We start from the raw sequence: 15,095 nt of genomic DNA on the forward strand, positions 1-15,095 counted from the left end.
TTCTTATATTTCTATTAACCCCAGTAATAGTCCACAATAAGGTTCACTATGTCATACAGTCCCATGTTTTATCTTCCAGCTTTCCTTCTAGTGACATACATGACCCTAAGTTTCCCCTTTCAACCACAATCACACGCATAATTCAGCACTGTTAATTACATTCCTAAGGTGTTACCATCACCTCTATCCATCTGAAAACATTTACAACCAACCTAATTAAAACAGAAATCAAGTATTAGCTCCCCATTCTCTATCCTCATTCTATCTCCTGGTAACCTAGGTTCCAGATTTTAACTCTATGAGTTTGCTTATTATAATTAGATCATATTAGTGAGATTGCAAGATAGTTGTCCTTTTGTGCCTGGCTTATTCCACGCAACATAATGTCCTCAAGGTTCATCCTTGCTGTTGCATGTTTTCAGGACTATATTCCCTCTTACAGCTGAAAAATATTCCATTGTTATGTATACACCACATTTTGTTTATGCTTTCATCAGATGACGGACACTTGGGTTGCTTCCATCTTTTGGCAACTGTGAATAATGCTGCTAGGAACACTGGTGTGCAAATGCTTGTTTGCGTTCCTGCTTTCAGTTCTTCTGGGTATATATCTAGTAGTGGGAAAGCCAGATCATATGGCAATTGTATATTTAGTTCTCTGAGGAACCACTAACTGCCTTCCACAGAAGATGCACCTTTTTACATTCCCACCAGCAGTGAATGAGCGTTCCTACTTCTCCACAACCTCTTCAACACTTGTAGTCTTCTGTTTTTGTTTTTTTTTTGTCTTGTTTTTTAATAGTGACCATTCTAGTAGGTGTAAAATGATGCCTCGCATACCTGGGATAAAACCCTTGATCATGGTGTATAATTCTTTAAATGTGCTATTGGATTTGATTTACAAGAAATTTTGTTGGGGATTTTGGGATCTATATTCGTAAGAGAAATTGGTCTGTTATTTTCTTTTCTTGCAGTATCTTTATCTGGTTTTGTATTAGAATGATGTTGGCCTCATGAAATGAATTAGGTTCCCTCCTCTTCAATTTTCTGAAGAATCTCAGCGGATACGTACTAATTCTTCTTGGAACAATTGGTAGAATTCACTTGTGAAACCATCTGGTCCTGAGCTTTGCTTTGTTGGCAGGTTTTGATGACTGATTCAATCTCTTTACTTGTAATTGGTGTGTCGTGGTCTTCTATTTCTTCTAGAATCAGTGTAGGCTGTTCATGTGTTTCTAGGAATTTGTCCATTACATTTCAATTGTCTAATTCATTGGCATAAAGTTGTTCATATTATCCTCTTATGATCCTTTTTATTTCTATGGAGTCAGTAGTAATGTTCCCCCTTTCATTTCTGATTTTACTTGCATCTTCTGTTTCTTTGTCAATCCAGCTAGCGGTTTATCAATTTTATTGATTTTCTCAAAGAACCCACTTTTAGTCTTTTTGATTCTATTGTTTTTTAATTCTCAATTGCATTTATTTCTGCTCTAATCTTTGTTATTTCTTTCCTTCTGCTTGCTTTGGGATTAGTTTGCTGTTCTTTTTCAAGTTCCTCCAGGTGTGCAGTTAGGTCTTTGATTTCAGCTCTTTCTTCTTTTTCAACATAAGCGTTTAGGGCTATAAATTCCCCTGTAAGCACTGTGTTCAGTGCATCCCATACATTCTGATATGCTGTGTTCTCATTTTCATTCACCTCAAGATATTTACTGATTTCCCTTGCAATTCCTTCTTTGACCACTGATTGTTTAAGAGGGTGTTGTTTACCATCCATATATTTGTGAATTTTCCAGTTCTCTACCTGTTACTGATTTCCAGCTTCATTCCATCATCATCAGGGTAAATGCTTTGTATAACTTCAATCTTTTAAAACTTATAGTGACTTGTACTGTGACTCAATATGTGTTCTCTCCTGGAGAATGATCTATAAGCACTTGAAAAGAATGTATATCTTGCTGTTGTGGGGTAAAATGTTCTGTAAATGTCTGTTAAGTGTAGTTCATTCATGGTATTATCCAAGATTTGTTTCCTTATTGATCCTTTGTCTAGATATTCTGTCCACTGACGAGAGTGGTGTATTGATGTCTCCCACTATTATTGTAGAGATGTCTATTTCTCCCTTCAATATTGCCATGTTCGCCTCATGTATTTTAGGGCACCCTGGTTAGGTGCACAAATATTTATGATATTTCTCCTTCATGGATTGCCCCTTTTATTAATATATAGTGACCTTCTTTGTCTCATAACAATTTTGATTTAAATTCTGTTTTGTCCAACATTAATGCAACTACCCTAGCTCTTTTTGCATATATTTTCCCAACTTTTCACTTTCAACCTATTTGTGTCTTTGGGTCTAAAGTGAGTCTCTTATAAACAACATACAGTTGCATCATGATTTTTTATCCATTCTTCCAATCTGTCTTTTGAAAGATGAGTTTAAGCCATTAACATTCAGTGTTATTACTGTAAAGGCAGTACTTTTTTCTACTATTTTATCGCTTGGTTTTATACATTGTATCTTATTTTTGTCTCTCTTTTTAGCCTTTCAATTATCGTTACTGATAATCTTCATTTCTTCACAGTACTCTAAGCCATTCTCTCCTGTAACTTCCTTTCAACCTGCAGAATTCTCTTTCGCACTTCTTGTAGGACAGGTCCTCTTGTTGATGAACTCTCTCAGTTTCTGTTTATCTGTGAACATTTTAAAGGACAGTTTTTTCTGGATAAAGAATTTTTGGCTGGTAATTTTTTCTTTTAGTATCTTAAATATTACCATACCACTGTCTTCTCACTTCTGTGATCGCTGATGGGAAATTGGCACTTAGCCTTATTGAGTTTCCCCTGTATGTGACAAATTGCTTTCCTCGTGCTGCTTCCATTTTGATTAGTATGGCATTCGACATTCTGATTAATATATGTCTCAGGGTAGGTCTATTAGGATTTATTGTTTGGACTCTGTTGCATTTCTTGAATATGTATATTTACGTCCTTTATGAGAGTTGGGAAATTTTCAGATATTATGTCCTAAAATATTCTTTCTGTCCCTTTTCCCTTCTCTTCTCCTTCTTGGAGACCCATAACGAGTATGTGCATGCGCTTCATGCCATCTCTCAAATTCCTGAGATACTGCTCAAGTTTTTCTATTCTTCTATCTGTTCTTGCGTAACATTTCAGCTCCCCATCTTTTAGCTTGCTGATTTTTTCTTTTGCCTGTTCAAATCTACTGTTGCATGCCTCTAGTGTATTTTTAATCTCCATTGTGTCTTTCATTTCCATAATTTATGTCTCTTTTTATGTTTTCAAATTCTTCTTTGTGCTCACAGTGTCTTCTTAACATCCCTATCTCTTTCTTTAGCCGTATTTTCCTTCATCTTCTTGAATTGATTTAGACTTGCTTGAACTTCTTTGATTAGTTGTTCCAAATTCTGTGTCTCCTCTGAAGTTTTAATTCGTTCCTTTGTCTGGGCCATATTTTCCTGTTTCTTAGTGTGGCTTGTAATTTTTTCCTGGTGTCTAAGCATCTGATTATCTTAATCAGTTTAATCTGGAGGTCAGTTTCTCTCTCTCTTGCCTAGGTTTTTCTTGTTGATTGGTTTTGTGCTAAGGCACTCCTTCCACACTTGGTTCTACTCCGTACAGACCTTTAGAATAGCTGTTATTTAACTGATCAGATTTTTTCAGCTCTCATTCATCTGATTCTTGCCTTGGATATACAGTACAATTTTTGAGACTGCACTACTTATGCAATTGTTTCACCCCCCCAGAGAAAGTTTCCCTTCCCCTGTTCCTTCTTCAAGAATGTTGATCTATTCTATTTGTTTTTATTTGCCTCTGCAGTTTTCAACGCTCCTTCATTTTCTCTAGCTTCTATTACCTGGAGGGCAAATTCTGGGAAAAGGGTCACCCCAGAGAGGCTTCCCAAGTCAGTATTTCCCAGTCAAAACAGGTCCAAGGGCCCACTAAAGTACTGTAGATTAGTTCCAAAGTGCCCTGGGGAGGACATCCAGAAGGATGCCAAACTTGTCTTTGATGGCTCCCCGAATCTGTGCTTTTCTGCCTGCTCAGCAGATGTTGCTCTTCACCAAACTGTTCCCCGCAGTCCTAAGGTCCTTACTGTGCCTTTAAGTCTCAACCAACTCTGCTCCTGTTGTGGAAGGGGTTGAATCAGAAGCTGCCAGCTGCTTTTGTCCAAGGCAGGTTGAAACCCTAGCACAGAGCTGGGAGCTGGCAATCTGAATTAGCTAATCAAAAGTCATGAAGAGTGCTGGGCCGTGCCTCCACCCTTTCATAGGGAAGAGTCATCCTTCAGCAAACTATTCCCCACAGCTCTAAGGTAGTAGATCCCTCCAACTTCCAGCCCTGTCAGGGGGTGGGGGTGAAACAGAGGCTGCTGGCTGCTTTTTGTCCTGGGCTGGTTGAAACTGTAGCTACCCTCAGAATCAGCACTCAGCATTCTGAATTCACTAATCAAAAGCCGTGATCAGTGCTTTCATCCCCTCCCCTCAAGATTCTTGGGAAAGAGAACTTTTATTTCCAGTTGAGGACTAGATCCCAGGACAGCCTGTGAATTTTACTCACAGCTTTTCATTGCCAGGTTATTGGTCTCTTCCTTTCGCTCTTCCCTGGACAATTTACAGTGTTCTTCTGGTTTCCAGAGCCCTAAAAGAGTTGTTTCAGACAAGCTAGCTGCCCTGGAGGATGAACTGTGTTTTGAAGCTCCCTACTTCCCCATCTTACCTGGGAACTTCTCTAGGTCATTCTTTTTACTGCCAGGTATGATGTGCTACAGTCTGTTTACCAATTCACCAGCTGATGGACAGCTACATTATTTCCAGGTTTGGGCAATTTTAAACCATATCACTATAGATAGTCATTACAGATTTTTGTGTAGACATAAGTTTTCATTTCTCTAGAGTATATATCTAAGAGTCAGGCTCCTAGTTTTTATGTTAAATAGATGCTTAAATTGATAAGATACTGCCAAATTGTTTTCCAAAGTTGCTGGACCATTTTGCCCTTCCACCAGCAATGTCTGAGAGTTCTAGTTTCTTGAGATCTTTGCCAGCATTTGGTATTGCCAGGTGTCTGTTACTGTTTTTAATATCACCCATTCTAATAGGCGAGTAATGGAGACCCATTGTGTTTTTAATTTGCATTTCCCTAAAGACATAAATCTTTAGAAATGTCCTCACAATAAAAATCATAGAATTACTTTCCCATGTACTGTATTAGTGGGGGAGGAGGAGCTGGGATAAAATAGGACACAAACATTTTAAACTTTTGTTAACTATTCATCTTTAGGCTACTGTGAGGATCTATGAGATAATATATAGAAAAAATTTTTTAAATATGTAAAGTATTATATATCTAAGGGACAACTGCTACTAAGTGCTAGAAAATTATACATTTAAAAAAACTCCAGGGGCCTCTAGCTCCCCCAGTTAGGAGACAAATGAAGCATCTTAGTCTGACCTGACCTGCCAATATTATCTCTAAAATTCTGGAGTTGTCCTGCATTAAGATAGTTTTCAGTGTTGGAGACAAAGCTCAGTTTTCAAGCATAAAATGCCATTTTTTCTTTTCAGAGCCCAAAGGACCAATGCGTTCAGCATTCCAATAATGGCAAGAGATAGACTGATCATTTTAGAATGAAACGCTATCTCTTTTAGTTTGCTAATGCTGCCTTTTTGCAAAACACCAGAAATGGATCAGCTTTTAAAAAGGGGGTTTATTTGGTTACAAAGTTACAGTCTTAAGGCCATAAAGTGTCCAAGGTAAGTCATCAACAAATGGGTACCTTCACTGGAAGCTCTGTTAGCTGGGAAGGCATGTGGCTGGTGTCTGCTCCAGAGTTCTGGTTTCAAAATGGTTTTTTCCCAGGATGTTCCTCTCTAGGCTGCAGTTCCTCAAAAATGTCACTCTCAGTTGTTCTTAGGGTGTTTTTTCTCTCTTAGCTTCTCCAGAGCAAAAGTCTGCTTTCAATAGCCATCTTCAAACTGCCTCTCATCTGCAGCTCCTCTCTTCTCAGTTCCTGTGCATTCTTCAAAGTGTCCCTCTTGACTGTAGCAAGCTTGCTCCTTCTGTCTGAGCTTATTATATAGTGCTCTAGTGAACTAATCAAGCCCCACGCTGAATGGGTGGGGCCACGCCTCCATGGAAATCATCCAATCAGAGTTATCACCTATAGTTGGGCAGGTCGCATCTTCATGGAAACACTCAAAGAATTACAATCTAATCAACACTAATATGTCTGCCCACACAAGACTGCATCAAAGATAATGGCATTTTGGGGGACACAATACATTCAAACTGGCACACTATCCAACTCCTCATCTGGTTCTTTTTACTGTGGCTAATGACATCTCACACTCAGACAAGTCTTCAGGATTCCAAAAACTAAAAAGAAAAGACTTTTCCATTTATCTTTCAAGAGCTTCTATCTTGAAGTGACAGATGAACTGAGTTTTACTGAACTAATAAGAATCCCTGTTGCAGGAGTGTATTAGGAAAAAAAAAAAAAAAAAAAAAGGCAAAATCACTGGTCCAAGATTCCTCAGAATATCTAGATAGACGAGGATGACAAAGACTAATAAAAAAACCACCTAGGATGGTTTCAGATCCAAATAAATCTCTTAGGACTATACTAGATATTTATACTCCTGATACATAAACTAACAGGCAAAAACACCAATGATTTGAAGCACTGTTCTAGTCAAGAGCATTATTTTACACCTAAAGGGAAAGCTTACCTTTCTTTCTTTTAACAGCTTCTTATAGCCATTTGACCCAAGTGATAATAAAGTAATAAGGACATCTAAAGAAGGTGAGGCCGAAGCTCTTCCTGAAATAAAGATGAACAAATTACATTCAGGGAGGATAAAGGCTTTTGAAGTTAAGATTTATTATAGTATATGTACAAATGGGTTTTGGTTTGTTAATTATTTTTTCTAGAGAGCAACTGATTTACCTACCTGGATACATCTTGCTGATTTCCTGAATGAAGGAATCATTAAAGCCAGCAATTATAGCACCACCTACTGGAACCATAAAATTTTTGTCCAAGCTCTGAACGAATGCGTCTATTCTACCAACCTGAGCCCCCTAGAATCAAATAACATTTAGTATTACATATTAGTTGCCAGGAGAACATCAGATACACAACTGCTATTAACAAATAAATACCATTAACACAATTCATAAAATAAAAAAAAAACAAAACAGAGCAAAGTATTTTCTTTGTAAGAGTACTGGTAAAAATTTTTGGTATTAAACTGAGTTTCTAAATGGTGCCCCTTTTTTTGAAAAGCACTTTGCAGTTTGCAATCTGCTTTCACACATAAATTACTTAATCCTCATGACCACTAGGTAAGTCTCAAGAGGGAGCTGTATTGAAACAGAGCTTTACCCCTTAAAATTAGGTAACAAAGAGTGGATTCCTCCTGTGTCTCTCATTTACAACTTCCTTTTGACAATACATGTCACAGGGTCCTGTGTAGTTTTAAACAACCTCTTTGACTTCAAAAGTGGCCACGCATAATCTAATGGATTCTAGCTAACCGAGTAGCCAATCAGTTAGTGATACACTTAATTACCTCTCTGCTGCCTGGACAACCTGCTACCTGCCATGACCACTTTAAGGAACAAGCTCTGCCCCTACCACCACTCAGACAACAAAAGAGAAAAACAGAATTTTATTCTTAACACCAACTAATGTAAATTTTATTTGTATACTATTGGCAATACGAAAAGCGATGTTTTTGCATAACTCATGTTCCCTAATGTTACAATGGTTGATGATCTCATTCTTTTGCATATGAACTTCAAGTGAAGTCTAATATTCTGGTGAAAAATTAAATACTTACCCACTAGAAATGTAAAACTAAGTTCTGGTCCCCATCCAACACAGTCTATGACCTTCTGTCTAATGTGCTTCAATTTTCTCCTCTTAAAATAAGATACTATCTAAATTTCAACTAAGATAGTTTTTTTCTTTATCTGTAGTCACAGATTTTCAATCTGTATTCACAATCTACATTCCTATTATTATAACCACATTTGACCTTCATCTTCATGCCTTCTCTGCACATCCATATCTCAGAAAAAATAGGAGGAGCAGATAGCTGGCCTAATCTAAGAGACCAGACCCAGGCAAAAGGTGAAAGAAGCAAAAACCAAGAAGCAGAACAGATTATTTCAGAGGCCATTGAATAATTGTTTAAATCTTTACCTTCCCCTCTTATTCTTCTTTTTACTTTCCTAATAAATTATAATCAGAGAAAATCTCACTGTATCACATGAAAACAGAGAAACATATACAACTAATGGAAAAAATAATTGAAAAAATATGCAAAGTAGCAGCACTTAAAGTGGAACAGAGTTGTCTTTTTATTACTGTTCAAATATTGTCCAAGGCTTCCTGAGAGAAACACAAACCTAAATAAGGAGCAGGAGAACTAAGAGAGAAATCAGTGCAATAGACTTTGATAAGAATCTCTTCATCAGTAAAATACAGAAAGCACTCAAAGGGCTGCATACCCTGTGACAAGAAAACAAAACAAACAGGACGAACACAACCTAAGGAATGATACACAGACTTCACTGCACACACTAAAGTCAGAGGCTACTCATAAGGAAGAAAACAAAACAACAAAAAACAGCAACACTAAAAAGATGGAAGAGCTTAAGTAGACTAGGATATAATAACATGTTCTATGAAGTAAAGGGGGCCATTTATCAGTTTATTCATTGAGCACCAATAATCTGCCAAACATCATTCCAGGTTCTGGCGATAGCAGCACAGAATAAAACAGATAATCCATTGTTCATATAATAACTACTGCCAGAATTTACTGAGAACTTACAATGTGTCAGGCACTGCTCTGAGCACTTTACATTTATAATTCATTTAACCCTCACAACAACAATTTGAGATAGATGCTACTATAGCATCTATTTTACATATGAGAAAACTAAGGCACAGTGAAATTAGAGTAACCTGCCCAGGCTCTGACAGGTGGTTAACAGCACAGCTGGGATTCAAATCCAGGCAGTTAAACTACCTTGCCAAAGGTCACCCAGGCAGGAGTGTCACAGCAGAGTTTAGAATCTAGAAGAATGGGTGAAGAGCCCATGTTTAAAAGATAAAGTATTATTCCTTTGGCACTTCTACCACCTACTCAAGCCCAAAGCCCTGGAGTCCCTGAGTTCTTATTTTTTCATACCCTGTATCTAATAAACCAGAATACCCTATAAGCTCCACTCTTGAAATACATCTGAATTCAACATTTTTCCCCACCTTTACAGCTACCACCTGGCCCAAACCACCAATATACCTCACCTGGGCTGCTGCAAAAGCCATCCACTGTAGGGAGAAAGAGCCACTCCAGTCTCCCTAGAATCTATTCCCCACAGAGCAGCCAGAGGGATGGTATAAAAATGTAAATCACATGTCCCTCTCCTGCTCAAAACCCTGATGGCTGACAATCAAACCAAGAGTAAAATACCAAGTCCTTAATGGATCTCAAAGCTCTTACTAAATTTACTACCACTGTTTCCCTCATTCACTCTGCTCCAGCCATACTGGCCTCCTTGCTATTCCTCACACGTTCTAAGCACACTCTCACCTTAGAGTCCTGGCATTTTCAGTTACCTTCTGTCTGGAATCTCTCCAGGGATCACATGGTTCATTCCATGTATCTTGGGAACCCTGCTCCACTGTTACTTCTTGGAGAGCTGTACCACTCCATGCCCCCATCACTCCATCTACTCTGACCCTCCCTCCCCCAAATATCATAGAATTGATCAAGACCTGTCATTATTGTTTATTGTCTGCCTTCCCACAAAACAGTACACTCCAAGAAGGTAAGGATTTTTTGTTATTCACTACTGCATCCCCAGTGCCTACCCCTTGGCATGTAAGTGGGAACCCAGTAAATATCTGTTGAATGAACTGACAATTAGGTGTGTAAATAAGCAGCAGTAACATCGACTTCTCTCAAATTCTTAATAAGTGAAGCTGCTGCTTCCCACACTTTTGGATCTTCACAACTCTTGACTCTAAACACATTCTGACTCTAAAATAATTTCCTATATACTTTTTTGACTTGACTACCTCCCTCTCCATTAATCTGTCCTATCACGCATACTCCATGAGACTTCTAAATTAGTCACGTTAGTATACAAACAGATGTATGAATTCTCCAAAGCTAACTTTCCCGGGCTCTACATGTGTGTGCCAGGATATTTAATATGCTCAGCATTGTCATTCAGGGGCATCTTCCCCAAAAACAGAATTCCAAAACACTTTAATATCAGCTATTCCCTTCATTGGCTGCTTAATTATTACAATATTATTTTCTCAAGAAAGGACTTGTGGTTTTAGTACTTGGTTTTTTTGAAGGAAAATATGATGCTCTGGATTCACGCTGAACAAGATGGGCCATCTTGTAGGTAGGGGACCTTAGGCAGGTTACTTAACCCCACTGAGTTTCTGTTACTTCATATGTAGAATTGGGATCTCTATAAGAAGTGTAACTTATGTTGTCAGAATTAAATTAATAAACTTGAAGAAATTAGCAGGGTGCCTGACACATGGTGGGTAACTCAGTAAATAGTATTTATTACTCATAGGAAACAGTGAGATGAATTAAGGCTAACTTTCATTTTTAACAATGTCATGAAACAGCAACTAGCATTCAACAAGACCCAAATATTTATTTCATTTAAAACAACAGTACCACAACCTCTTCCAAATTTGAGAAAAACTTTCAGAAATGTTTATGTACTGCTTTTTTCTTTTTGTAAGAAGTGTCAATTTCAGAAGTTAATTCAGTATCTGCAACAATACAATAACTGCATTTTTAAAAACTCATCTTATATTGTTACTTTTCTGGTTAAAATTTTAGTAAAATTACCTCACAAACGCACAAACGTGGTGACAAGGCAGGGTATCCATGACATACAAGCCCAGGGGCACCTTTCATATCACATCCTGAAGCACATTTTCCTTCAGTCTTAATCTCTTTGAGTATACCACCAAATTTTCTTACACTGAAAAAAGTTATGAGCTCTGCCTCAAATGGTGGAGTGAGAAGCTTCACGGCTCCATCATCCTCCTACAGAAACTCTGAACAGCCAGTAAGAACTGGCAGAAACATCTTTCTCAAAGCTTCAGAAAACAGTTAAAGGACAGCAGTAACAGAGCAAGCACTGAATCAAGAAAAAAGCTACTTAAAAGTGGAAGAATCTCATGTCATCATGACTGGCCCCGCCCCCACCCACTTGGCACAGAGCCAGCCCACACTCCCAGTGTGGATTCTGGTCCTGGTTTTGGAGGGAGCAGAGAAACCTTCATGTAAACACTGGGAGCATGTATGTCAGGCCCAATCTGTCTGGTGGTGGCCTGAGGGACTTGCCAACCTAGAATTTGTCCTGCATGTAGAAGGTAGCACACAGAGCTTCCTACAGAATGCTAGTCATGCTCCCTGGGGCAAGGGATGGCTGGCTGTAGAAAATACAATGCAGTGCCCAGGACGAAAAGGAAACTGTTAGGGCCACATGAGCATGCCCAAGACAAGAGGCATCCACAGAAAGGATCAGCGAGCGCCCTAAGCTTTGGCCTGGAGCAATTCTTTAAACTCTGTACGGATAAGCTTTAAGGAGAACACTCAAAGGTCAATCTGCAAAGACTGGGAAAGGTGTTTTCTCTTTTTTCCTCTTCTTTGTTTTTTGTTAGCTCCTGGCATTGAAGGAAAGCCCTGTGTTAACACTAGCTGGATAAAAGCTTAAGGAACAGACACCGCAGAGTCTTAAGTCCCAGCAACAACACATTTAAAATTTTCATATTGATGTTAAATTTCTTGAACTTGATAAATGCACTTAAAGTGATTATGTAAGTGAATATCCTTCTTCTTAGGAAATGTACATGGAAGCATTATGTATTCAAGGGGTACTATGTGTACAACCTGCTCTCACATATTCAGAAAATAGATAAATAGGTATATAGACAGACAGACAAAAGGATAGATGATTGATAGAAAGAATGATATGGCAAAAAGGGCAAAATGTTAAAATTGATAGATAAGGGTACTGGGGTGAATGGAGGTGTGTTAGAGTTCTCTGTATAGGGTTTATATTTGCAAGTTTAAAATTATTTAAAATAAAAAGTTAAAAAAATTGTTTTTAAATCTCCAGTTTCCAAAAGATTAGAAAACATACGAAAAACAGGAAACGATGGCCCAGGCAAAAAAGATTAAAGCGTTAGAAACCATCAATGAGGAGGATCATAACTGGGGCATTCCAGACAAAGACTTTTAAAAAATGTCCCTAAAAGGGAAACATGAACAAAGAACTAAAAGAAATCATGAAAATGATGAACACAAAGAGAATACCAATAGAAAGATGGAAATTATGAAAAGGAACCAAACAAAACTGAAGACCACAAATGGAAATTTAAAATTTCCTACAGGGATTCAACAGCAGACTGGAGTTGGCAAAAGAATGAATCAATGAACTTGAAGATAAGACAATTGAAATCATCCAGTCTAAGGAGTAGAAAGAAGAAAGAAAGAAGAAAAGTGAACCAAGCCTTAGGAACCTTTGGGATACTATCAGACATATCAATATATATGCACTGAGGGAATCTGAAGGAAGAGAAATGGAGAAAGGAGCAGAGAGAACATTCAAAGAAAAAATGGCTGAAAACTTCCCAAATTTAACGAAAGACATAAATATACACATCCAAGATGCTCAATGAACTCCAACTAGGATAAACCCAAATAGACCCACAACATGACACACTATAGTCAAACTGCCAATTGCCAAAGATAAAGAGAATTCTGAGAGCCGTAAGAGAGAAGTAACATGCCACATATAAGGGAGCCCAATAAGATTATGTGTCCATTTCTCATCAGAAATCACAGAGATAAGAAGGTAGTTGAAAGACATATTTAAAGTGCTGAAAGCAAAAACACTTCAACCAAGAATTCTACATCCAGCAAAGCTGTCTTTCAAAAATGTGGGAGACAGTAAGGCATTCCCAGATAAACAAAAGCTAACCGAGGGAGTTCATCACCTCTACACTGGCCCTATAAGAAATGGTAAAGGGAATTCTACAGATTAAAAGGAAAATACACTACACAACTGACTGAAGCCACATGAAGAAATAAAGATCTCCAGTAAAGATAATGACATGGGTAAATATAAACACCAGTACTATTGCTTGTAACTCCACTTTTTACTTCCTACAGGATCTAAAAGGCAAATGCACAATACATAATGATAATCAGTGGTTTTGGACTCAATGTATAAATATGCAATTTGTGACAATAATTACATGCAGGTGGGGGCAAGAAGTATAGAAACATAGTGTGTATATACTTGAAGTTAAGTTGGTATAAAAGCAAATGAGACTGTTATAGATTTAGGATGTTAAATTCAAGTCCCTTGGTAACCACAAGGAAATATCAGAGAATATGCAAACTCACAGAGACAAAGGTAGAGTACTGGTTACCAGGAATGAGGGGGAAAGGGCAATGGGGAGTTAAACCAAAATGAGTGTAGGGTTTCCGTTGATAAGGATATAGGGAAAGTTATAGTAACGGATGGTGGTGAGGGTACTGCAACACTGTAGATGTAATTAACACCACTGAATGGTTATGCTAGGAGTGGTTGAGATGGGAAGATTTATGTTGAAAATATGTTTCCACGAGAGAGAGAGAGAAAGAAAACTAAAGAGATAATAACAATAAGTGCAATATATGATATTGGATGGGATCTAAAAATGGAGAAAAGGCTCAAAAGGACATTACTGGGACATAAGAAAAAAATGGAATATAGAATGTAAGCTTTTTATCATTGTTAAATTTTTTAAACTTGATAATTGCACTTAAGGGGTTACATAAGGGAATATCCTTGTTCCTAGGAAATGTGCATGGCAGTATTAAATGTTCAAGGAGCATGAAGTATACAATCTATACTCCAAAATGGACTGATAAATGAGTTGACAGATAGACGGATAGATAGAATAATACGGAAAAAGTGGCAAAATGTTAAAATTGGTGGATCTGAGGATTTCAGGGGGTGGGGTACGATAGAGTTCTGTGAGTTTGAAATTATTTCAAAATTTAAAAATTTATTTTAAAAAGTCATGAGTGTCAAAACACTGAGCACTTCTGGAACCATTAAAACGATAATTATGAAGACTTCATAGGCATGCAGAGAATATAGAAATGGAACATTAAGTTTAAAATATTTAGTATTAAATATAATACAACTACGTAAAAACAAATACATATAAAAAGAGAAAAAGGAATACACAAATTATTAAGGGTATTTGCTAGGGTAATAGGGTTACAAATGATATATATTCTACTCTTCCCCCACTTTTCCAAGCATTTAGTAACGCTGACATATTTGACCTTTTAGAGAATTAAGGCTACTAAAAAGTAAAAGAAAAAGAAATAAAAATGAATCACTGAAGTAAAATGTTTTTCAAGATTTCCAATGAAGGGAATTGTACAGTCTCCCTCCACTTCCATTCAAATGAGACATAATCTAGTCTAGGATTATGTTGAAGAGTTATGGAATAACGGAAAAGGATACCAAAGAAACAGGAAACAGTCCTCCTCTAGTAGTTTCTTAAACCCTGACATATCATGCCTATGCTCACTCCACCTCTAGACTTGCTATGTTCCATAAATGAATACATTTCCTTACTTGGTTTAAGCCAAATTTGAGTTTGGTTTTGGTTACTTGCAGCCAATTATGTTCTAAGTGACATAACCTTTGAGTAAGTAAATTAAGCAAATCAGCAATTACTATTATATTAACTATTTTATATAAAAGATAATACTAACACACTCAAGATGATAATATACAAAACATTTTACTAGATAGGCTCTACTGGGCATTCAGCATACTGGAGAAGGCTATAGATAATAACTTATGTCCACATAACACAAATTATGTATACGTTAACCCTGAATATGTAAGTTAACATCATTATGCACTCAGAGTATATAACCCATATCGAACACAGACAATTCATATCCCAATAGAGCACAATTAATCACTGTAAATTAAAATAATAGTTTATT

General features: G+C 37.3%; 1 protein-coding gene across 1 annotated transcript in view; it reads right to left on the reverse strand.

The window, feature by feature from the left end:
- Window positions 1–15,095, reverse strand: part of SEPSECS (Sep (O-phosphoserine) tRNA:Sec (selenocysteine) tRNA synthase) — a 53,047-nt gene that overhangs the window by 25,703 nt on the left and 12,249 nt on the right. The window contains exons 7-8 of the mRNA XM_037829515.1: window positions 6,972–7,101; window positions 6,750–6,841 (exon numbers count right to left, since the gene is read on the reverse strand). Coding sequence (XP_037685443.1) covers window positions 6,750–6,841; window positions 6,972–7,101 — 222 coding nt within the window. The remainder of the gene's footprint in view (window positions 1–6,749; window positions 6,842–6,971; window positions 7,102–15,095) is intronic.

Source organism: Choloepus didactylus, chromosome 3, assembly GCF_015220235.1.
Source record: "Choloepus didactylus isolate mChoDid1 chromosome 3, mChoDid1.pri, whole genome shotgun sequence".
Taxonomy (NCBI): Eukaryota; Metazoa; Chordata; class Mammalia; order Pilosa; family Megalonychidae; genus Choloepus; species Choloepus didactylus.